The 26,395-nt window shown below is 37.5% G+C and overlaps 1 protein-coding gene across 7 annotated transcripts in view; it reads right to left on the reverse strand.

Moving 5' to 3' along the window:
* RPS6KA6 (ribosomal protein S6 kinase A6) overlaps positions 1 to 14,795 on the reverse strand; it is a 167,717-nt gene extending 152,922 nt beyond the window's left edge. For 2 of the 7 annotated variants that reach the window (XM_065915253.1, XM_065915252.1), the window contains exons 1-2: positions 14,728 to 14,795; positions 14,277 to 14,542 (exon numbers count right to left, since the gene is read on the reverse strand). In XM_065915253.1, the coding sequence (XP_065771325.1) occupies positions 14,277 to 14,354 (78 nt within the window). In that variant the 5' untranslated portion in view covers positions 14,355 to 14,542; positions 14,728 to 14,795. Of the gene's footprint in view, positions 1 to 12,507; positions 12,618 to 12,801; positions 12,900 to 13,523; positions 13,645 to 14,276; positions 14,651 to 14,727 lie in introns of those variants that run through there. The other 5 variants (XM_065915254.1, XM_065915257.1, XM_065915251.1 and 2 more) reach the window with 5 other exon arrangements.
* Positions 14,796 to 26,395: the final 11,600 nt, after the last annotated feature.

Here is a 26,395-nt window from a genome sequence, read left to right on the forward strand (position 1 = left end):
TACAAGATTACAAGACTCAGGCTCCACAAAGGAACCTCCTGTTGGCCATTCTATTTACACCATGCTAGCTATTACTTGGACAGGCACCCAAGATTTAAAGGATATTATCAGGGATGGGCAATTGCATGCTACATATAAGGAACAGAGGTGGGTCTCTGAAGGACACACATTTGATCAACATATTGGGTTTTGCTATGGGCCGAATGGCTGCTCTGCTCTTTCTGAAGTCACTCAAGCAACCATATTAAAATTAACATATGAAATGACTCATGGGGGAACTGATAAAATGAAAACCCGTGTAAAACAATACTTTTGGAAACCTTTTCCACAGTAGTGACCAAAATATGTCAGAGGTGTCAGATCTGTCCTAAGTACATTGCAGGAAAAGCTACTAATACTTCTCAAGGCCACTTTCCTTTGTCTCCTGGTTCCTTCGTTATCTGGCAACTAGATTCTATCCAGCTGCCTCTCTCTCAAGGATATAAATATGCATGTTCTGGTGATGGTTTGTATGTGTTTTCATTGGTTAGAATCATTTCCTTACAAACAAGCAACTGCCCTTGCAGTAGACAAAGGACTGTTGGAAAGGACTATTCCTACTTGAGGAACTCCCCTGGAATTATGTAGTGATAACAGTACCCATTTCACTGGAAAAATTCTAAATGCTGTTTGTGATCTGGCCTATACTACATTTCCACCATGCCTATCACCTCCAATCTTCTGGTCTAGGGGAAAGATTAATGGCATAATTTATAAAACTCAATTGGCAAAACTCTCTAAGGCCTTTGGCCTTCCTTGGCTTAAATTGCTACTCATAGTTATATTAAACATTTGAAACAATTACTGGAAGACCCAAGATTCGTGAATCAGAATCATATGAGCCACTTCTAGTCAAGGGAGATCTTTTACATTATTGTCAAAATATCATTAAGACTCTGAAGAAAAATGACCATCTGGTTGAAAAATCTTTCCACATCTCACTTCCGGGGGTGAAGGTATAGAACACCACAATTTACACCCAGGAGACTATGTTTATTGAAAAAGACATCTTTTAACAGACTCCTTACAGATCAGAAGAAAGGGGTCCTATCACAATACTTTTAACCAATCCCTGTGCTGCTAAACTTTAAAGCATTGATTATCAAATTCGTTTCACATTTTAAAAAGACTCCTCCAACTGAATGTGCCTCTGAAACAGTTAGAGACCTAAAGCTAAATTAGACCCAGAAATAAAGCAGATAACACCTGATATAGACGGCTCGTCCAAGACTCGGACCAAGCAAATACTCTTCATGATCTCCATCAGTGAAATATCTCTGATTACCCTTGTTCTAATTGTGGTTACCACAGAGTTGTGATATCTCCTCTATTCTGTAATATCTCATGAAGCATCAACTTAACACTCATTATACTTCTTCTAACATTATAGACACATTTTCAAGGAGTGAAAATTTTCATGAATAGGTATACACCTAGAATGATAATTCAGAAGAACTGACTCTGACCCTTTGCCCTCTTAATTCTGACAATGAAGGACTGAGGAGAAGCTAACTTTTGGGACTCTTCCTTGTGGCTACAGGTTTATTAATGTTCTGTGCCCTACTACATAGAGTGGGCATCCTCCATTGGTGGTAATTCTATGAAAACCACAGATCTTGCTTGAACTCTGCTAGGAATAAGCCTCTGGCTCCAATTATTGGCCGTCTGATTAATCTATTCAGCTTGGGATTCTTTCGCTAAGCAAGGCAAATAAGCCACCCTTACTCCGCTATATTGTAAAATGGCTGACTTTTCTTGGGATAGTTCTTTCACTACAGTTATTTTATTATTTATTTCTCTTAATATCCATCCAGACCTCTTACGCCTGGGAAAATAATCCCTTAATTCACATTTCCCAAAGTCTAGCCACTATAGGAAATCTAACCAACCGTTGGGTATATCATCAGTATACCCCAGATTACTCACTGAATTCTGAGGTCCCCTTACTTTAGCTATCTCCAATATTATTGGTATCACTGCACCATGTCTTGTGCAGAATTCATCTATTCTCCCAGCATATCTGTTCACCTACTCAAATCCATAGCTCCCTTTCCCTATTTGATCAACAAACCTTGACAAATTGTTCAACAGTTCCTTAGGAACATTTGTCCCAAGAGAATCACGCAGTTACCTAGAAACATCATATCCAGCTTCCAAACACCCACCTTTACCTCACTGTGTAAAAACAAAACATATTATCATGAAAACCCTCGTTTTTTGCAGGATTAATATTTATGTTCTTAAAGCAGCTGGCACAGTGTCACATGTGCTCAATAAATGCCTGATGTGTGAATGTTTTCCTGCCAAGAGAAAATACAGGAAAAATGTATATGGAACATTTTAGTTAACAATTAATCAAAGTTGAATAATTCTACCTATGTACAAAATAACGTACCTGTGAATCAAAACTTACTGCTACATCATCATATGCTACTAATTTAACAGATTTAGTTTCGACATACAATTGTGGGAACATTACTTGTAATGTAATAGTTGTAATAATACAACTATTTTTGTTCAACTTGAAAACAATCTTCCAAGTCAATCCATAAAGGTACACACACACACATACACACACACACACACATCACAAAGAGTCAGACACAACTGAGCAACTAACTGAACCTAAATATATATATATATATCCATGCATAAATGTCTTACTTGAAGAATCACAAACTGGAGAGAAGTGAAAAGTATCTTTGTATATTTTTAGTATAACACACTTACTTTATCAGTTTCACTAATGGTCTTTTAGTTGGGCATGTCCAAAAATTAGTCTTTTTGTTTTGCTTTCCACATAGAAGGTTAATCTCCATCCTGAGTTTTAAACTACTAAACATTGTCAAAGGTTTATTACTAGTTATGGTCATTTCTCCAGTAGATTTATGCTTTTAATCTTTTAGATTGAACTTTATAGTCAACATACTACTTATAGAAAATTTGATAGCACCTGCAAAATTCATTTTAAATGATTTCTTTTGATCTTTCTGGCTTTCTAATTATACACAATCCTGTTGTTTTTTTTTTACCCCAATAGGTTAGTCCTTTGAAACATACCTACATAACCACTCACTGTCACTGCTTCACAGAAGGTTTAAGAAAGGGCAATTCTGTTTTATACTGTTCATGGGGTCCTCAAGGCAAAAATACTCAAGTAGTTTGCCATTTTCTTCTCCAGGAGTTTAAGCAGGTCAAGAAGCAATAGTTAGAACTGGTCATGGAACAACAGACTGGTTCCAAATAGGGAAAGGAGTATGTCAAGGCTACATATGGTCACCCTACTTATTTAATTTATATGCAGAGTACATCATGTGAAATGCTGGATTTGATGAAACACAAGCTGGAATCAATATTGCAGGGAAAATATGAATAACGTTAGATATGCAGATGACACCACCCTTATGTCAGAAAGCGAAGAACTAAAGAGCCTCTTGATGAAAGTGAAAGAGGAGAGTGAAAAAGTTGGCTTAAAACTCAACATTCAGAAAACTAAGATCATGGCATCCAGTCCCATCACTTCATGGCAAATAGATGGGAAAACAATGGAAACAGTGATCAGACTTTGTTTTTTTTTGGGGGGGGGTGCTCAAAATCACTGCAAATGGTGGCTGCAGCCATGAATTAAAAGACGCTTGCTCCTTGGAAGAAAAGCTATGACCAACCTAGACAGCATATTAAAAAGCAGAGACATTACTTTGCCAACAAAGGTCCATCTAGTCAAACCTATGGTTTTTCCAATAGTCATGCATGGATGTGAGAGTTGGACTATAAATAAATCTGAGCACCAAAAAATTGATGCTTTTCAACTGTGGTGTTGGAGGAGACTGCCAGGAGATACAACCAGTCCATCCTAAAGGAAATCAGTCCTGAGTATTCACTGGAAGGACTGATGCTAAAACTGAAAGACTTTGGCCACCTGATGGGAAGCGCCGACTTATCAGAAAAGATTCTGATGCTGGGAAAGATTGAAGGCGGGAGAAGAAGGCGATAGCAGAGGGTGAGATGGTTGGATGGCATCACTGACACAATGGACCTGAGTTTGAGTAGCCTCCGACAGTTGGTGATGGACAGGGAAGCCTGGTGTGCTGCAGTCCATGTGGTTGCAAGAGTTGGACATGACTGAGCCACTGAAGTGAACTGAACCAAGTTGGCTTAGCAAAGAAAGAACAAACTAAATTATCTATCCTATGGTCTTATAACTGCTGCAGTACACACAGAATATTGCTTTCCCCTGATTATGTTCACAATTTTGTAACATTCAACCTGTATTTTCAATTTACTTTTACTCCAATGTTCCCTATATCCTTGTAAATTGAAAAAAAAAAATGCCAGCAGAATGGATTATTTTCCATGCTTTTTGAAACCAATAATTTTACTAACAGAAACTTGTCATCTCCCTGAAGGCAGGAAGAAGAGTATGTTAGATTTTTAGATGCTATTAACTCTAATACCCCACTAACGGAACTTTTTGGAACTGGCATAATTCACCCATCTTTTTCAATATTTCACTTGTGCCATACTGTTACAAGTATTTAAAACAAATAAAGTCAAGTACACTGCTTTTTAAAACATAGAATCTAAAAATGTAAAATCTGGAACAATGATGATGACATTTTTGTTTCTCTCAAATTAAAAAGAGATGACTCTAAAGTTACTAAGTCTATTCAATTAGAATCAGTCTTCAAAGTAATACCCTAATTCAAGATCACTCTAAATCTTCAGATATGTTATTTCTAGAAAAACAGTCATGCCATGGCCCTCTTAATAGTCTTTCTGCAACATAGAGCCCAATAGTTTAAATAAAAAGGCTGAAGTCAGCCCTATTGTTATCTAAACAAGCCCATTATTCCCAGAGACTGCTTACATGTACAGTTTGTTAAAATTTGTCACATAAGGTATTACTGATCTTGCTATCCAGCTTTTGAACAATCTCGCTATGAAAATAATGAGGATAAACCTAATTTCAAAATTTTACTAGTTATTTTAGTATACACCTCAGAAAAGTTAGAGGTGAAATACACAAAATCAAACACTAGTAACTTGAAGGATAACTTGTTAACCCAGAAAACCAATCTGTAGACTCTCTATTATTTCAACGTCAAGAACTAAGAGACCCCAATTCAAAGGCAATTCATTAGGAAAAACGTTTCCTCTCCCATGCAGCAAAAATGACTGTAGAAGAGCACTAAATAAGAGCAAAAGGGATACATGCCTCCAAAGAATAATCCTCTTTAACTGCCATAATCCAATGCCAGGAGTAAAGAGAGGTACCTTAAGCAAAATAAGACACAAGCAGAATTCCCATACATACGGAGGCTCCACTCTTGACAGGATTTTTGAATAGGAGGAAATCTATTACTACCTTTTAAAACTATCAATATTTTTGAAAAGCAAAGGAGAAGGAGTTATCAGTGAACTTGTGAGTAATTTCACAGGAGTATGGAATTAGAACATTACTATCCCAGAAAAAATAAAATTTTTAAAAGTTTTCTATCAGCCAAAATTTGTTGGTTGTTGTGACATAATATACTGTCCCTTCCGACATTTCCTTGTGATTATGAAGAATGGGCAGATATGCAGTTAGTTGGTTTTCAGCTTTCAAGGCAGAAACCCAGAACAATAAGCAAATGAATTCTATCCAGTAACTAACACAATAATCTACACATGCAGGCATTTAATGATCACTTGCTGAATAAATACAAAATAACATTTAGAACCAATTAAAACCAATCTGAGTATCATCATGTTTTTAAAAGGACTGGTAGTTGGGAAAATGATAGGTTCCTGTGAGTTGAACTAAGCATATCAATATTATATGTACATTAGAAGGTATCTGTGGAACATTTTAAAACTTTGGTCCAATGACAGTAAAGCAGCTTCCCTGGTTACTGTTCAGGCAGGAATCTGTTTACTCTCCTTGGTCGAAATCAGAGCTAATGACTTTAATGATTCTAAATAGCTCCAAAATGTTCCCCATGCTAAGACACTGGTCATCTGGCTAGTCTAATGCAAACTATAACATATGCTTTGGAAAATTTTACTTTCAAAAGATACATGTATTGTGCGTAGTACAAATGAATGCACATTTTTACATGGCATGTATAAATACATGGTATTCTTTAGTAGTAATTCTCACTGTAGTAATTTCTTAAGAGATATGAGGTCCTTGTAATTTCATTAAAATACAACCTTGGGGAATCTGACACAAGTTTAAATTGTCCATTGAGTTATTTATCAGAGTAAAAGAAGTCCTTTGTGTAGGACACCTAAATCTTATTTTGTTAAAAACAATAACTTTATTATTTGCATCAGATAGTATATGCAAAGAACAATTATTTTATTTACTTCCCAAAATAATCAGAGATAAACACATTAATTTCCATTTTATACACGAGGAAACCAAAGACCTTTATTCTGCTTCTGCACTTTTTTCAGAAATCAGTTGATTTCTGGATTCCCTATTTAAAGACACTTTTTTTCTTGTTGGATAATGAGAACTACATGACTATTTTTCCTTTTGGCATAGAGCTGTGGCTCTTTATCATTGGCTGTACATCACAATCACCTGGGAAATGACGCCCAGAATAGGGAATTTCTGGATTCCCTATTCTGTTCCACTGAACTATGTGTTTATTCTTCCAATACCACACTGCCTTAATTTGTTGTTACTGCCTTACTATCCTATATTGAGTGATTTCTTGCATTTTAGTTTTTTCAAAACTGTTTTAGATATTCTAGGTCCTATGCTTTTATATATGAAATTGAGAATTAACTTGTCTATGTCTACATAAAACCTTCTTGGATTTTATTGACCTTTATTTTGAGTAAACATAGCTATTCAATTAGCAGTTCTGATTTACTGTTCCGATATGGTTGTCAACAACTTGTCTATGTCTTCTCATTTTCAATATAATCTTCATAAGGGGGAAAACAATATATACAGGGAAAAACATGAATTTAAAGTGATCTCAGTTCAAATTCCAACTGTGCCTTCCACTGATTTTTGTCTTTCTCATCTGTTAAAAAGATACACCTTTTCATACCAAACTGTTTTGAGGAGTGAATAAAACTGAAGAGATAATACACGTTCAATAAATGTTGTTTCTTTCTCCCTTAAGAGATACATTTAAGATGGAATAGATTCCAATGTCTTTTTGAGTAAAAAATTTATATTAGGTGTTAAAATTACTACATATCCTCTTAAAGTCTGTCCCCAACCACTTTACAGGAAAGAGAGATAGGTCCCATAGTAAGAATAATTATTTGTTGCCTTTGAAATTTTTGTTAGTGAAGGGATATTTTATTCACAATGGAGTCACTATCCCCTTAGATAGTAGTAAGGTTTGCAGATTATTTAGCTTCCAAATTATAAGGTTAAAATAGGTCACTAAACTTTTTTTTCTCTTATAGAAAAGGAAATTTCTCAAATCTACACAGAAAGAGTACACAAGATACTTCAACTACTTCCTCTGCTCCCATCGTATCTTAGAACAACAGAACAAAATATACAAAACACATAACTCACAGCAAACTTATTTTACAGCTAATTGCTGGCTTAGGCATTGAAAGACACTTTTTTTCTTGTTGGATAATGAGAACTACATGACTATTTTTCCTTTTGGCATAGAGCTGTGGCTCTTTATCATTGGCTGTACATCACAATCACCTGGGAAATGACGCCCAGACACTCACCAGATTAGTTAAATATGAATCTCTGTGAGTTAAACACCATCATGGAAAAAAATTTTTTTTAATTCCCAGGCATCTCTGATCTATGCTGTTGTTATTTAGTCACTAAGCCATGTCCGACTCTTTTGAAACCCCATGGGTTATAGCCCACCAGGCTCCTCTGTCCATGGAATTTCCCAGGCAACGATATTGGAGTGGGTTGCCATTTCCTTCTCCAGGGGATCTTCCTGACCCAGGGACTGAACCTCTGTTTCCTTCATTGGCAGGTGTATTCTTTAGCACTGAGCCACCAGGGAAGCCCCATCAGATGTACGATCAGAACTAAAAATGACCAGCCCATGGAAATCAAGGACAAATTTGAAATTCAACTATATTTTAAATATGTAGCAGACCTTTAGAGCATCTTATCTGTGTTCTAGTTCACCTTCCATCCCCATCCTCCATCCTTTCCACATACCTTCTATGCTGTTTCCTCTTATCCTGAATATCAAAATAATTTTTATTGGATCTTATCTCCTATAAACCATTTGAAATACTTTGTGAAATGAAGCAAGGAATAAACAAAACACACTCTCTCCCTCTCAATCTCTTTCTCTCTCACATACCAATACACACACACATACACAGCAGGACCTACTTCAAATGTACAGATAAGTGTTAAAATCTAGCAGCAAAATCAATTGTGTAGAATGCCTCCAGGGCAATTCAGAAAACATCTCTACAAAAGTCAGTTTTAAACTTAGCTCTAAATCTCTCTCCAGGGACCTCCCTGGTGGTCCAGTGGTTAGGAATCTGCTTGCAAGTGCAAGAAGTGTGGGTTCAACCTCTGGTATGGAATGGTCCCACATGCCCTTGAGGAGCAACTGAGCCTGTGCTCTAGAGCTCACGAGCTGCAACAACTGAAGCCCGCACACCTAAAGCCAGTGCTCTACAACAAAAGAAGCCACTGCAATGAGAAGCCTGAACACTACAACTAGAGAGTAGCCCCCATTCACAGCAACTAGAGAAAGCCCACAAGTAGCAAAGAAGACTCAGTGGAGCCAAAAATAAAATTAATTAAATCTCTTTTCTTTTCAACTCCCTTCCCACCTAAAAACAAACCAAAAGAAAACAATATAGACCAAAAAAAAACAAAACCATCATCAAGAACAGTAAATTATCTTTGGAAATCACATAAATGTATAAACATTATACAGCAAATTTTGACAAAGTACTAAAAGTTAAGACCTCAAGATTCCAAGTACTTACCAGACTTTGAGAACTGCTGGCTAAAGATAATGACAGAATACACCAAGAGAGAAATTACAAGAACAGAAAAAAAAAAATCTCATATTTCCCTCTCAAAATTATAGATGAGAGAGACTGAAAGGGGTGGTACTGAAACAATATGGCTGGAAAAAGGAATAGAACCAAGTCAGGCCTTATTTTGGAATGGTGAGGTAATGATTACCTCTCTTGAAGAAAAAAATCAAGGTAGGGAAACACAGAGGCTCTGCCCTAAAGGAACTGACCTGAATATTTCCAGACCAGACTGGCTTAAAGTAAAATAGTCTTGGAAAAACTGGGAAGGCATCAGCGGTGGGTTGGGGTCAGCGCCCTGTTGGCCACTCCCCTCTTTCTAGTCCAAATAAACCTGGTGAGAGTATATAAGAAAAACAGATATCCCTGTTCTCTTTATTGCATTCTAGAAAAAAGCACCAGTCACTATTTTCAGCACAGCCCTCTGCACTCATGGGCTGCTATTTAAGATGAATACTGATAAAGCAAAAATTTCAGACTAAAGCACTATTTTAAAAGCACTGAAAAACCTTTCAGCTAGTAATAAACATATTCACCTTTAGAAGTAAAGATTTTAAGCCTGCCAAGTATAGCCAGAAATCTTTAGAGTGGTTTGCTCTTGTTTAAGACACTACTGGGGCGGTGTTGTTTTAGCTTTCTATCTCACTATGCTGCAAATATTTGTTTACCTTTATACTAGTCTAGTGGCTAACATAGACACTTTTACTGGCAAGCATGCACTAAATATCTGTTATATTGAATTAAGTCCTACCACAATACTTCTAATTTCTCTTACTCCCTAATATCTGATCAGTTGTTAAACTATTTTAACTCTGCAAGGTCTCTCCCTCAGTCTTCTCCTTTATACTGCCTTCTATCTTTGTTAAAAAAACTATTACTTTCACTGATTAAAATTCCCCACCCTCAGTCTCTCCCCAACTCCAATCCATCCTATACGCTGCCATCAGCTATTGCCAGCACAGATCTGGTCATGCCATTCATGATCTCAAAAATCTTCAGTAGCTCCCATTTACAGAACACTGAAAACCTTTAAACTAACTTTAAAAGCCCCATACAATCTGGGCCTTGCCTACCTTTAGATGAATACCTCCTATCACACTATATTCCCATTCTCACATCATAGACTTATATCCTAGCCAATCATACTCCTCCTTCCTCCAAGAACACATCCATGCCTTTGCTTACACTGCCCTCATCCACCAGAAATAGGTGCCTTTAATCTGTGAAAATATTATCCACTCTCCAATGCCCTGTTCAAATTCCACCTCTTTCACAATGCCTTACTGACTCTATTCCCTAAACCACCACCACGGCCACCTCATTGTTGATGGTGTTGTAATTTGTATCTGCATATGACTATCTTGCCCACCTGAATGTAAACCCATGGGGTTGAGGCGGGATTCAGGATGGTATATCTTTAGACATTTCACATTACAATGCTATGTACTAAACTGCCTTGTATCCAATAAACACTTCATGAACTGAAACAATTCCTACCATGACAAAAGTTCAGAATAAGAAAAATGTCAATGAAACATCTCATTAGCTAGTTATAACAAATGATTTGCCTCTTCTTATCCCCCAAAGTGTTCCTAAATATAACTTCGTATTTCATCCTTAATCGTCCTATCATTACAAATGTGATCAATATACTTAAATGAAATGATCTAGGAAGGAGATTTTATGAAAAATCACTCGTAATAAGGAAAACTGGAGCTATGACTATGGCTATCTAAATACCAAGGTTTTAATATAGTAGACAATAATTCAGAATTTAGGGCAGAAAAAAGAGGTGACTATGGGGAAAGATAAGAAACTGGTTACATACTATGTGCAAATCATTTTGCTAAGGAATTAAACACAGCAAAGTATTTAGTTTTTATATAACAGCTCTTGAAGACAGTTCTTCTCCCATTTAGAGATGAAGAAACTGAAGCTCAGAGAGGTTAGGTAACTTGCAGTGGAGCTAGTGTAAGTTGGAGGTGAAATTGGAACCTAGATTAAACTGGCCTCCAAAGCCCATGTTCTTTCCTCTATTACTACAGGGTCTCATGAAATTAATTAAAATTAGCAGTTTTCCCCAATCTGCCATATATCTGATGTCCTAGTTAAATTTTTAGAGTCAGTAGCTTTAGCTCCAAACTGTTTTAGCAATGAATTGTATTACTTTCAAAACTAACTTCCTTAAACAAAAGCAGTATGCTAAAAAATAATATAAAAGTACCAATAAATATTTAATATAATATGATGATATAATGTACAATTTAAAAATTCTGTAACAAACTCCATCAGGAATCAAGTACTCTCTCACCAAAACACAAAATGCACGAACAGTGTACATGGCACTACTTCATGAAAAGTCCACTTTACTACTAAAACAGGCTATTCTTAACGACCTTTGTCCAGGAGTGACCAACACCCATCACACCTCCTAATTCTTACTTGAAACCTCTGACACATTTTCCCACAGGACAATTTTATAGTGATTAGGCTTTTCATCATTGTATCTCTTCCCTGATGCTGATGGAATTCAGGTAATAGCTAAAATTATGGCTGCCTGAGGGATACTAGCCTTTAAAGTCCCTATTCCCAACAGACCTAATTGAGACAGTCCCTGCAAGAGCTCTCACAACCAAAGTTTCTTGCTTATCCTATTTTCCCCTCTCCCTCTCTTTCTCAGGAGCCAATAGAGCTGATATTTCCCCTTTCAGGCCCATTCTCCACCTCTCACTGGAACCAATCTAATTCTTGTTTGAAACCTCTGACACATTTCCCATTGAACAATGTTACAGTGATTAGACTCTTCATCATTACACCTCGTTACTGTGCACTGGTATAAAAACATAACTACCCTTAATAATTTTTTTTTTCCTGTGCAAAAACATGTTAAGAGGCTAAACAACCAATTATCACACTTCTGAATGATAATTCAAAGGTTAACAACTGCCCATGAAACAAGACAGCAAAAAATGTTGAAAAAGACTCCACAAAATATGATAGTGTATACAATCTTTAACTTTACCAGGATTTAACACACACAGAAATAGACATTAAAATTTCCTTTAACATTAAAGTTAACAGATTCGTACTTACATTTTCTTTAAGGATTTCAACACATATTCAAAAAATATATTCTACAATGAAAGCACCCTTAGTCCTAAAAACTATCATGATTCAGGGCTGCTAAAGCCAACATCAACAAACATGTAATTAAAATAAATAAAAATTCTGGGAAGTAAAAGTGTCTCCTTATCAAAAGAAAGCCATTATAAACAAACATCAATAACAACAACAACAACAAAAAACACAACCTCTTCTGAGTACTAAACAGGTCTAAGCAGGTCAGATATAGTGTTTAGTTTTCACCTAGAATATTTGTTTTAGAAAAAGTTTAATTAAGTCACTTGCAGGGTTAAATCTAACCAATCATAACTGTTTTAGACAAAGAAGGCAGAAATACTATCTTTACCACATTACCTTCACCTTTCGTTTTACTTCATAGGGATTAACAATTTCCACTCCAGTATTTTTCCAAATTGCTGAGGTAGAGAGACCCATTGTTAAATCTCTATAATACCTAAAACATACTGCAAACAATAAAAAAAAAACCATATGCGGTAATTACAATTTAAAACATTTCTACATTCAAAGTTAACAAAAATAATAGCAAGCATGCGAATGGTTCCCCCCTCCCATCCCAACCTTTTATCCAAGCATTTAACTGTTTTTATAAACCAGATGCCTAGAACTATAAGTCAAAAGATTACATACACAAATTAAACAAAATTCCTCTTCCCTTGAGTAATCTTCTAGAAAATTCTTGCAAGTATGAAACATTCCAAGAAGAAACAAACCCCTCTTCATTTATCCTGTTCTTAAGAGATGTAGAATATTAAAATGTATCTAGGAATTCCTTAGTGTACTTGCAAAATATTTCCTATAAATAGAGAGGGTTCAACTTCAGACTTCTTCCATATTTCCACTACATTTCTTATTAAATGTTATTCTGGCATGTAATTTTAACCCCAGTTCAGCTGGAAATTTGAAAAGAAAAAGAACAAATTAAACAGACAGCAACCCAAAGTATATTTTTAAGGATGAAGCAAGTACTTAAAAGACAAATCTGCACCTAGAGATGTGGAGGATTTCGAGCCCTACCTCAAAATATCCTACTGTGAATCAATTTGGCCTTCAAAATTTTAGGAGATCTGTAATCGTGATGGCCTCTACTGTACTACCAGGCTGTCAATCGATTAGGTTATCAGAAAAACATCCGACTTTCCCCCAAAATCTTGTTTTTGTTTTTAAACGCTGCCTGCTTCTAATAGTAACAACAAAAACAACAAAGCAACAATAATAAAAAAACAAAGAACCTGTGCACATCTGAGTTCTCACTGCACAGCTGACCAAAGCGTAACCAGAACAGTTTCGGAAGTAAGAAGAGCGGGAAGAGAGGCGAACCAAAATATTTTGGTTGAACCTCGCTGTCTTACCAAAGATTCCTCTCATAAGGGCTGGAGTTTACTTTGCCTGTTCTTTCACTGACCAACGGGGCGGGGACAGCAGTTGGGCAAAGGGAGAAGGGGCGGAAGAGGGCGGTAGAATTCAGGAGACCGCCAAGGAGGTTGCAGAACATCACCTGAGTGTAGATAAAGAAACCTTGCCTCCAGTTAATCTCCACTTAGGTTGTTACAAAGAACCACAACAAGCCACAAAGAAATGATAAAAGTAACTAAGGAGCATTCATCCCTATCTGTAAATGTCCCCAGAGTTCGTCACCTTGCTGTTTCTGCTGCGCTGGGTTCCTAAAGCACCCGGTGTTCAATAGAGAGCTGGAGTCAGCAGCTGTCCCTCAAATTGGCAGCTAGCACACTTGGCGCAGCGGAGAAAGAGAGACATGTGGAGCCAGGCGCGGGCACCTGGCGTATCCCCCAGTTCCACTTCAGGTCGAAAAGTGAAGAAACTTAGTCACAACTCTGGCGTGGCCCGCAAGGCAGACACTCCCCCAGGCCAAGCCCGGCCCAGGCTGCACTTACTCCTGACTCCCGAGCCCGCCGCCCAATCCCCGCCGGCTCCCAAGAGAAAGCGCGGTTCGGGCAGAGCGTGCTCCGCCGCCCCGCAGCCTCAAGGGGCCTGGCCTGGCACCTCGCTTCCCAGCCCCATGCCCCTTCTCTCCCGGGCCCCCCAGCAACGGTCCTGAGAGGAGGAAGGGGGTGGCCCCAGCCCCTCTTAGCCACCACACTAACCTCGCCGCTGCTTGCGCTGCCGCCAAACACCTCCATTTCTTGGTCCCAGGGCTCGTCTTGAGGAGCGAACGGTAGCATCGCCCCTTCAGGAGCACTCGAACAGGAGCTGCCAACTGCCCGCGCGGCCGCGCATCCCGTTTTTGGAGCCTGCCTGCCACTGCGCCGCCGCCACCGCCGGGATCCCCAGCCTCGCCTTCAGCGACAGCTGCCTTCGCCGTGGGGTCCCTCAAAGACTCGGAGCGAGGGGTCGTCGCCACCGCAGGCTGCTGCTCCCCACGGAGAAGACAACTCTGTGCTGCCTCTCCAAGAGCTGCCGCTCGGTTTGTGCTCACCACTGCCGCCAACGCCGCGACAGTCGTTCGGCGGTGACTCCCCCCCGCCCCCCCGCCAGCTCCCAGCTCCCTCGGGCCCCCTCCCAGCTCTGTCAATATGGCGGCTTCGGCGGCGTTACCTGTGCAGCGCCTGGAACTCCCGACCGCGGCGGCACGGCAGCGTCACCCAAACGTCAAAGGAGATTCCCCAGCCTAGGGTGAAGCGTGGGGGGGGGGGGGGGGGAGGGGAGGAGGAGAGGGAGGCGGGGAGGTGTGAGGGATCGCGTGGTGGGGGTTGGGAGAGAGGGGAGGGGGGCTTACTGGGCGGGGAAGGCGGGAGAGACGTAGTAAAATCCTCTGCTAGCTCCTCGGTAAACCTGCGCGCTCCACGGAGCATGCGCGGCACTGTTCACACATGCTCAGCAGGCCCTCGCGAGTCAACAGTGCAGCCTTGCCAGCAGGAGTCCCAAAAAGGATTGGAGAGCTGGGGTCCCTCGTGGGCATTTGGAGGAGTCAGTGTAAGAGGAGGACTCCAGGAATACCTGTTCTCAGGGCTTGCAAAAGCAGGTGCCCTATACACCGAGGCACGCCCATTTGGTATTTAGTGACATATATTAAGGCAGGGGTTTTAGTCTATTATGCATTAGCCTCGTAGAAGCTGGAGGCAGGAATAAAATCCGTTTAAAATAAAATAGTACAACTACGCTCCCTAACTCCCCCCTCTCCTCTTGTCCTGCTTACAGTGTTGGTATTTACACTGGTTGTCTTCATACTATTGATGACACCCCGTGTTTCCAGTATTCACATACGTGACGTACACCACTTATTGGACTCAACGTGAGGCAGTGAAGGCGGAGTGTACGAAGCTAACTTCATTTCCACCCTGCTCTGAGGATATTGGACCTGTAGTGACAGAAATTATCATTTTTCTCTCTTCTCCAAATCAAACATTTACTGCTTTGCTACTCTAAGCCACACTCTGTACCAGATTCTAGCAATTTAACTGAAATGAAGTATAGCCTCATGCATGGGAAATGATCAATACATGGGAAATACTTCAAAACCTAGAGTAAAAATGTTATTCCACATTTGACCCTTCAAAGAACCTGAAAGTGCAACTGTAACAGCGACTAAGCCAGCTCAGTACCTTGGAGAGGTTTCTAATGGTAGACAAAATAACACCCCCCCCTCCACGTACTACACCTGGGAGTGTGATGCTATGCTCCACGGAAAACGTCGAACTATGCTCTCTATTATTTCACCGTCTAGCTTCTAGCACTGGCAAAGTAAAGTGAACCAGAGATTGTACCTGAATCTCAATCAAAGATCACTAGTAGATCACTTCCATCTACTCAGCTTAAAACCCCAGGGAGAAAGTAAGTTTTAAGAATATGATTCTATAAAAATGAAAGCTTTGAAAGTAGTGGAGACATGGGGCTATAAACAGTGAAAATATGTGAGCATGTACCCACATGCAGGTAGACTTCCCTTTGGCTGAACTGACCTTGCTTCCGCCAATGCTTTGAGCACTGGATATCATCTTTTCTTGCCTATTCAAAGGCCTTGTTCTGCAGTTCTTCCACATCCTACCTGCCCCTTTCACACCATCTATTTTTCTCCTCCACTGGACCTTTCCTGTCAGCAAAAAAAACATGCTGTTACTGACTTCAACTTGCTGGACCCCTCATTAGTATTTGAAGCAGTTCATGTCTCTTAAAACATTATCTTCACTTGGCCCCCAGAGCAAAACATTTGTTCATTTTCTTTCTACATCATTGGCCATTTCTTCTCTGTATCCTTTGCTATATCATCCTTCATCTTCCTAATCTCTAAAAACTGGAACTTCAGGGCTCAGTCCTTGACCTATACCTTCCCCAACATTTTAGGTATTCCCATATCCCATCCTGTTCCACGGCTTTAAATCCCATCTGTATGGTGAAGATTGTCAATTTTTTTTCATTTATTTATATTAGTTGGAGACTAATTACTTTACAATATTGTAGTGCTTTTTGCCATACATTGCTATGAATCAGCCATGGATTTACATGTGCTCCCCATCCTGAGACTCCCATCCCATCCCTCTGGGTCATCCTAGTGCACCAACCCTGAGCACATGCATTATATCTCTAACCATAAACACTTTCTTGAAGTCTAGACTTGTACGTGCAACTGCTTATTCTATTTGGATACCTAACTGAATTCTAGATTTGACCCTAGCTAACCTGCTCCATGCCTAGTCTTCAGAATAATTAATGACCTCCACCACCCACTAGTTTGTTGCTCAAATGTCATTTGAGTCTTTTTATGACCATCCATTCTAAAACACCATCCCCATAACTATCTAGCCTCACCCTGCTTTTTCTTGACAATACTAATCAACATGTGATATGTGATTTATTTATTCCCTCCAGCACCTAGCATAATGATACTCAGTAAATTTTTCTGAATGAATGAATTTGTCCTTTCCTCCTATGATTTTGATAAATACACCATATCAACTATATTAAGAAGCTTCTTCACCATGAATGTATTACTCTGCTTCTATATAAAATTTAACTTTTATGTATGTTCATTCATTCAACATTCCCCTTAATATATAGACACATGTGTATGTTAGTCACTCAGTCATGTCTGACTGTGTGTGATCCCATGGACTATAACCCACCAGGTTCCTCTGTCCATGGGATTCTCCAGCCAAGATTACTGCAGTAGGTTGCCATTTTTTTCTCCAGTATATAAATATACATGTCTCATTAAAAAATTAATTAAAGTACCTTCCTCAACTCAATGGTTTTAATAGGCTCTCATTTTTTCAAATCTTTCCATTAGTTAACAAATCTTTTTTCTTCTATCTCAATTATTTTTTAAATGTCTGCTCCATCCCCACTGCCATTGACTCAGTTCACCTCATAAAATATTTAGTTGAACCAATTATAACAATGATTCCTCTTAACTGATTTCTCTGACTCTAAATTTATACTCTCCTCAAACCATACTCCTCACTGGCAGCCCAGTGATCAAAAGTTTCCAGTGATTCTTTTATCATCTCCAGTAAGATACCCAAACTCCTTAACTCTGAATGCAGATGTTTAAAAGTTTTCACCATCTGGCCTCTATTTTCCTAGCTTCATGTACCATTTCATATTCCAGTCAAATTTGTGCACATGTTATTGTCTCTTCCCTATCCTAGTCTTTGTAGATAATTTTCTCTTAATAGCAGTCAATATTAACTACTGTTTACTGAGAGAAGAGCTGACTGTGCTCCAGGCTTATGCTCTTCATGGATTCGTTTAGCCTACATAAGAACTTGTAAAAATTTATATTATCTATATTTTACAGATGAGGCACCTGAGCCTAAGGTTCAATGATTTTCCCAAAACCTCACAGATAATAAATGAAAAATCTAGAATTAAAACGAGGTCTGCCTGGTGCCAAACCTTTTACCCCACTCTGGTGCTCTGTGAAACCTCTTAGAACTTAACTTCCCCTCTTCATTCCTTCTTTCCACTCATCTCAGGGATAAATTAGTCACCCATTCCTCTGTATTTCCATAACATCTTTTCCATATACTAATCTTAGCATTTCTTTATCTTTCTTTACCAGTGAACTTTGAGCTTTTTCATGGTAGCGAATTAATTAAGCTCTGCATTCACAGCATATGGCTGGTGCTCAATAAACGTGCAGGATGGACAAACAACATTTCTACTTTAGCCAGACACTGTGTTAAAACTGTGGTCTGTTATAAAAATATACGACAGTACTTAACTCTTGAGAAGTTTAATGCCTATCTGTTCTGTGTTGACTCCTTGTATCAAAGACATATTACCTGATTTTAAGTTATTGGTAACCAGGGACTATTAGATCTAATTTCTACTAAATGAGAAAGCCCTTGAACTGTTGGTGAAAAATATGATGACTTTATTTAAGCACAAAGGCAAGTAGTAAGGAAGACTGGAACTTAAAATTCTAAATTTTCGATAAGTATACACAGCAGAGTTTATTGCTTTCCCTTCAGTGGTCAGGACATTTTTGCCTCAAAATTTCTATATGCCTATGTATCTCTGGATTTCCAATTATTGCAGCATTAAAAGTTTAAAAAGTATTTGGCAATGTTTTGGTTGTTATGGAACTGGGATGTACTTAACTAGTTTCTAAATAATATATTATTCGTCATAAAGGATGATGCAATGGGTTCTGCCACCATTAGAGCATGTTTTCTGAGTGTTTTCAGAACTAGGGAAAGGGTACATAAACCTCTACACTGACTTCTTTGCCCTGTGACAAATGGCACGCATCAGATGACCAGGGTCAGGTGTAAAAGTGGGTGGTCATGCAATTTAGCTGAAAAAAGTTAGCCAACCCACATGGAGATAAAAACAAACTCATCTTGGCCCCACTAAGGGGGTGTGAAATATGAACCAAGGACCTTTGATCAGCAAATCACAGACCACCCACAGATCCTACATTGTTGTTCTTATTCCTAGATTGTGACATATAGAAACACTGCTTATTTGGGGTATAATTATAGAAAGAGCCACACAGTCCCTCAGCATTCTCTGCCTAGTTCCCCAAAGTTTATAATCCAAATAGCTGGTAAGTGATGAATCAACACAGAACATAAAAGCACTATTAGAAAAATATTCCAATATTTTACTTGGAGATATTCTGATTTAAATATATAAAAAATGGAATCTGTGTGCAGAAACAGGAAACTTTTAAGTTTTAGCAAATACTTATTATATTTAAGTTATTCCTCAGGAAAGTCAGATAACTTTTGTTCTCTAAAAATGCTAAGTAACTTTGGTCCCCCTACAAATCAATTTCAAAAGGGGGAGTAAATCACACATACTTGTGAAATATGTTTCATTTTTGTTGAAATGAATGAGATTAAGCAGTAAATAAATGATAAATATGGCTATAATTTAATAGTCTTTCTCTTTGGACAGTATCTAAAGTTTATAGTAAACAGAGAACGAAATCCCTTAATGATACTAGAGAGGGGGAAGAGTAGTTACCATTGTTTGTAGTCTAACTCTTAAGATTTTTGTGAAAATTTATTATTATTATATTTTATGATTTAGCTAGAATTTTAACCTATTTAACAATGGCACATGTTACAAAGGAGTTCTGCTGTGTCATATATAGGCAAAATATCAAGGAATAACATTTTATTTTCTTTTTATTTCTAAATCTCTTCAAATCCAGCCAACATATTTGTTTATAATGATATTTTCTGGGAAAAAAAAAACAGTTGTCCTACTGGTAGGTTTTCTAAAATGTTAGAATAATGGATCTATGAAACAGGAAATTAATTCCTAGGATAACATACATAAATGACATAACCAGTTGTAGGTGACAAAATAAATACATTTTTATAAACCCAAGAAATAACACCAGATGTGAAGGTAATCTGGCTGCCCACATCCTTCACAGTATTAGTCACACAGTTAGAGACAATTAATTTGAGCCACTCATTTGATGTCTCTTCCTTAACTCAAAATTTTTCATTTGGGTTCCTGCAAATTTTAGAACTTTGTTATGGAGAGTTCCTTCTGAGTTAATGGTGGACCATTCTTTCATTAAGGATATGAGAGTAACAATGTTACCCTACTCAGACTTCAAACATAACTCATAAATCTGTATAACAATAATAAAAATGTAAATTTGTGTATCTACCAATTTACCTAGTTTCAAACTGTCTTTTGCATATAATTTGCAAAACTCTTGTCACTGCAATAAAATATGTATTTAGAGTTCCTATGACTGAAGTAATAATAAAAGATTTCCGTGGTCATACAATTTAGGTGGAAAAAGTGAACTGACTCATCTGGACCCATCTATACCTGTTCACTAGGTGCCCCTGGTATTTACAGTTTCTAAATAAGAATTGTTTTAAACGGAACCAGATAATTTCAGACTTATGGTCATGATCTTATTGATATTGTACTCTAAGTCACTGGTAAGTGTGCATGAGAATAACCTGCAGGGCTTTATCAAAACACAGATTGCTGAACCTCAGTGTTTCTGATTAATTAAATCTGGGTTGGGGACTGAGTGTTTGCATTCCTACCAAGTTCCCAGGTGATACTACTGGTCTTGGGATCACACTTTGAGAACTACTGTTTTAAGTTATAATTAGCCAAAGTAAGAGACAGATATTTTAGAGAGGAGTTTTGTTCTAAAAGCCTGTATGATTCATTCAGATTTCAGGTTTTAAAAATTCATATAAAAATTACAGAGAATTGGAAAGTGCAAATTTAAACTGCAAAAGAAAAAAAAATCTACAAAGGAAATATTATATAAGATACAAACCCCATTGAAGCACTTTAAGACTTCATTATATAAAAGCAGTTGACATGCTAATAGCAACTTATTATTAATAAACATAGTTGAAGTTAATAAAAGTGTCTTTTTCCTGGTGCCCTGTATTAGGAGTTCAACTGGGAAAATAGGCAAATTTGGAGTTGGTTACAGAAGAAAAAATATGTGTATATATATATATATATATATTCATATTCAGATTGAGCACAGACAAAGGCAGGTGACGTGTTCCTAGATTACTTGTGGTCAGCAGGTCAGAGATAAGCAAGTTGAAATTAGGAAGATAGGTAGACACTGATAAGGGCAGAGGGTTCTTGACCAATGGATCAGGAAAACTTCAGGTAAACATGGTATAGTACCCTGGATAGCTCCCTGGAAGAGAATTTGCTTTAAGTCTGGCCTCCTGTAAGTAAGCCTTTTTTTTCCCCCCTATTTAGAGCCCCTCTCATTGTTAGAAGGGTTTTCCTTGTGGCTCAGAGGGTAAAGAATCTGCCTGCGATGCAGGAGATCCCGGTTTGATCTCTGGGTTGGAAAGATACCCCTGAGAAGGGAATGGCAACCCACTCCAGTATTCTTGTCTGGAGAGTTCCAGGGACAGAGGAGCCTGGCGGGCTACAGTCCATGGGCTCACAAAGAGTTGAACACGACTGAGCGACTAACGCTTTCAACACTTTTCTTGTTAGAATCCTGAACGTTCAAGGAGCCCAAACATTTATGCAGATTTGAGCCCCTGGATACTAGGAAGCAAAAGAACATTTTAATTTCACCAGTAACATTCAGAACCGCTATCAGAGATATCTATAATCCCAAGTAGACTATGTCAGGATCCTGACATATTTAGACAAAAGAAGACTTTTAAAACCAAGAATTGGTTTTACATTCTAAAGCAAAGTATTACATTCATTATTTTCCTTCTGCACTTACTGATTCAGAGTTCATTTACCTCTTAAATTATTTATTGAATTGACCTAAAGTCTAGTTTCAAGAGATTTTCAACATGAATGTAGTAGAAAATAATCTTATAACTTTAGCATACTCCTAGAAAATAAGTTCTATATAATCATGAAAAGTTCTTAAAGGCAACACAGCTTCTACCTAACTTCTTTGCTTTCTACATCTTTGAGTATGATCTAGTATATTTCATTGGACATTTAATTAAATCAAGATTAAAGCTCTTTAAAAAAGCTCTATATGCTTACAATGTACTATATGATGATTCAATATACATAGTGCAAGGTTTACTACAGTCAAGGTAATTAACATATCCTCTCACAGTTACCATTTTCAATGTGTGATAAGAGAACCTGAAATCTATTATCTTAGCAAATTTCCAGTATTAAATACAATATTATTAACTAGAATCATCATGTTGTAGATAATCTCTAGAGCTATTAATCCTACATAACTGTAACTTTGTACTCTTTGACCAGCATTTCCTCATTTCCTTCACCTCTTTGCCCTTGGTAACTACAATTCTCTTCTCACCTCCTATGTATTAAACTTTATTTTTTTAAGATTTTACATATAAGTGAGATCATGCAGTGTTTTTCTTCCTGTGTCTGACTTATTCCACTTGGCATAATGTCCTTCAGATTCATCCATATTGTTATAAATGGCAGGATTTCCTTATTTTTTATGATTGAATAGTATTTCAAATATCACATTTTCTTAATCAACTTTTCCATTGATAGATGCTTAGGTCATTTCCATATCTTGACCACTATGAATAATGCTGCAATGAACATTGGAGTGCAGATATCTCTTTGAAGTACTAATTTTATTTCCTTTGGGTATATGCCCTGAAGAGGGATTACTGGTTCATTTGGGAGTTCAATTTTTAGTAAAATCAACCCTTAACCAGAGGTCCCACAATGGCATTTCTTATCTTATGGATTTTAATACATTTCAAGAAAAAATTTTAAGTTAAAGCCTTATTTAAATTAATAACTATTCAAGATGAATTCAAAAAGCCTTTGTTGTTTATCATGTGACTTCGAAATGAGAAAAATCTTGTTAAAAATGTAAATACTATAACTTAAGTCAGGGAAGATTTGGAAACCTTTTAAAAATAAAAAAAAAATTAACATAGCAATATATCTTAGAACTAAAATAGATTACTATGCCTATACACAAGGAGATATGACACCAAAGGGAACTCCTATATGACCTCTCCCTAAACATTCTTTTAACAAATTGATTTTTTAAAATATTTATTTATTTATTTGGCTGCATTAGGTCTTTGTTGGAGCATGAGGTATCTTCGATGTTCATTGTGCCATACAGAATCTTTAGCTGTAGCTTGCAAACTCCTAGCTATGGCACGTGGGATCTAGTTCCCTGACCAGGGATTGAACCCAAGCCTCTGCATTGATAGTATAGAGTCTTAGCCACTGAATCACCAGGGAAGTCCCTAAATAAATTAATTTTTAAGAAGCTATTGCCCAGAATTCCACTTCAGCCCAGGATGCAGAAAAGATAGAAAGTGCAATTCTATACTAACCACTATAAAAAAGGCAAATGAACAACAAAATCATAACTTTTCTTGAACACACCAGAATGCTGAGGTCACAGGACAGCAGAGTAGCCTAAAATACCAAAGCAACCCTTCCAAGGAGAGATGGAATACTAGCACTGGTTCACCTATAACACAACACAGGGGTAAAAGACATGCAATGCCATAAAACAGTAAGGAGAATTGAGCTAAATTTTAAAATGATTTTTGTAAACTCCAAATGTGGAAGAGCATGATATTATACACCTTGGAACAGCAAGGACCAGGGAAGTTGGCTTTCACTCTTAGGCTGCTTGCCACAGACTTACATTTGGTGATCATGAGAAAGAGAGGTGACAGGGCAGAACACCAGATAAAGCCTCTCTGAACAAACATTGCAGGCTTAGAAGAGAGGGTAAATTATTACTACAAGAAAGGCAAAAATTCTTCACAAATGCTACTGACTGGTAGGGGGAGGTGGGGCAGCATACACTATTGCTCCTCAGGAAATGTGTGAACACCCATTGCTTCCAAAGAAGGTAAAAGGAAAAAAAAAATTCCTCTGTTCCTTAGGAGAGGGGCAAAAAGCTGTCCTAGACCTAGGCAATTAGAGGCTTTATAGCAAAGAGAAGGAGCAGAAAACTTTCCTTGAAAGGCCCACTGAAGATATAAGGCAAAATTTAGCTGCCATGCACAGGACAGATAGTACTGCTGAGAAAACTCTGCTCTGATAATTCAGGGACACAAGGTCTGTCTAAGACTGAGGCTACACCAGGACAACAGAGAAATCCCCTTGTCTCACCAGTCTGGTCAGTCAGTTCAGTCACTCAGGCACGTGTCTGACTCTTTGCAACCCCATGAACTGCAGCATACCAGGCTTCCCTGTCCATCACCAACTCCTGGAGCTTGCTCAATCTCATGTCCATCGAGTCAGTGATGCCATCCAACCATTTCATCCTCTGTTGTCCCCTTCTCCTCCTGCCTTTAGTCTTTCCCAGCATCAGGGTCTTTTCTAATGAGTCAGTTCACCACTGTGATAGCATGTACCAAATAAAAAGCAACAGCAAATTACACCTGAAACTATCGCAACATTGTTAATCAACTATACCCCAATACAAAATGAAAAGTTTTGAAGAAGGAAAGGCAAATTAGCTGAATATGGATCATACTAAAAATTTTAAAATTTTAAAACTTTTAGAAGAAAACATAAGAAAAATCTTTGTGACTTATGGTCACAAGTCATAGGTGCTGAGTTCTAAAATATGAAACCAAAGCTATGATCCATAGAAAAACACATTGATAAATTAGATTTCATCAAAATGAATTTTTTCTGCAAAAGATCCTGTTAAGGGTATGAAAACATAAGCCACAAACTGGGGAAAAAGTTTGAAAATTACATATCTGACAAAAGTCTTGATCCAAAATATATAAAGAATTCTGTAAACTCAACAGGAAAAAAATCCAATTTAAAAATAAGATAAATACTGGAACAAATACTCCACCAAACAGGACATATGTGTCAATAAGCACATGTAAGATTACTCAGCACTAACAACACCAAATGCTGGCAAGGATATAGAACAAGAGGAATCCTCATTCACCGGTGGTGGAAAGGCAAAATGGTACAGCCACTTTGGAAGACAGTTTACCAGTTTCTTAAAAAACTTAACATTCTCTTCAAACATTCTCTTCACATATGGTCCAGAAATTGTGCTCCTTGGTATTTACTCCAAGGAACTGAGAACTTATGTTTACACAAAAATCTGCACATGAATGTTTATAGCAGCTTTTTAATAATTGCCAAAACTTGGAAACAATCATGATGCCCCTCAGTATGTGAGTGGATACATAAACTGTGGTATACCCAGATAATATATTATTCAGTGCTAAAAAGAAATAAGCTATCAAGTTGTTAAATATATGGAGGAACCTCAAATATATATTACTAAGCAAAAGCGGTCAGTCTGAAGAAGTTATATACTATATGGTTCCAACTATAGAACTTCAATTATATGGCATGATGGAAAAGGCAAATCTATGGAAACCATAAAAAGAACAAGGTTATCAAGAATTAGTGAGGAGGTAAGGATAAATAAGTGGAGCACAGAGGATTTTTAAGGCAGTGAAACTATTCTGAATGATACTATGATAGTGGATACAGGCCACCACATATTTGTCAAAATTCATATAATGTACAATGCCAAGTGAACTCTAATGTAAACTATGGAATTTAGGGATAATGATATTTCAAAGTAAGTCTATCAGTTGTAACAAATGCATCTTGTGTGATATGTTGATAGTGCCTGAAGCTGTGCATATATACAGACAGGAGATATATGAGAAGTATCTGTATTTCCCTCCCAAATTTGCTGTGAACCTAAAAGTGCTCTTTAAAAGTGTCTATTTTAATATTCAACATTGCTGTAGTATGAATGTTTTTGCCCCCCCCAAAATTATGTTAGTACTTAGAATTGATAGCATTAAATGCTTATATTAGAAAAGAAGAAACTTCCCAAATCAATAACCTAAAGTTCTTCCTTTATAAGTAGTAAAAGAAGAACAAACAGAACTCAAAGCAAGCAGAAAGAAGTAAATAATAAAAATAAGATAGAAAAATCAATGAAATTGAAGACAGAAAACAATAAGGAAAATCCACAGAACTAAAATCTGGTACTTCTAGAAAAGATGAATCAAATTTATAAGTTACTGTCTTCACCAATCAAGAAAAAAAGTTAAAAGGCATGAACTATAGATATCAAAATTGAAGAGCTATTGCTACAAATCCTACAGATACAAAATGCGTAATAAAGGATATTAAAAACAATCTATGCCTGTAAGTCCAATAGATAAAAGTGAACAGTTCTTTTTTATTTTTTTAAATTTTCTTGGAGTATAGTTAATTTACAAGGTTGTCTTAAATGTGACCAGTTTCTTAAAAGAAGCAAACAACAAAAGCTTACTCAAGATTCAGTGGAATATTATTCAGCCATGAAAGG

This window comes from Muntiacus reevesi, chromosome X, assembly GCF_963930625.1.
Source record: "Muntiacus reevesi chromosome X, mMunRee1.1, whole genome shotgun sequence".
Classification (NCBI taxonomy): Eukaryota; Metazoa; Chordata; class Mammalia; order Artiodactyla; family Cervidae; genus Muntiacus; species Muntiacus reevesi.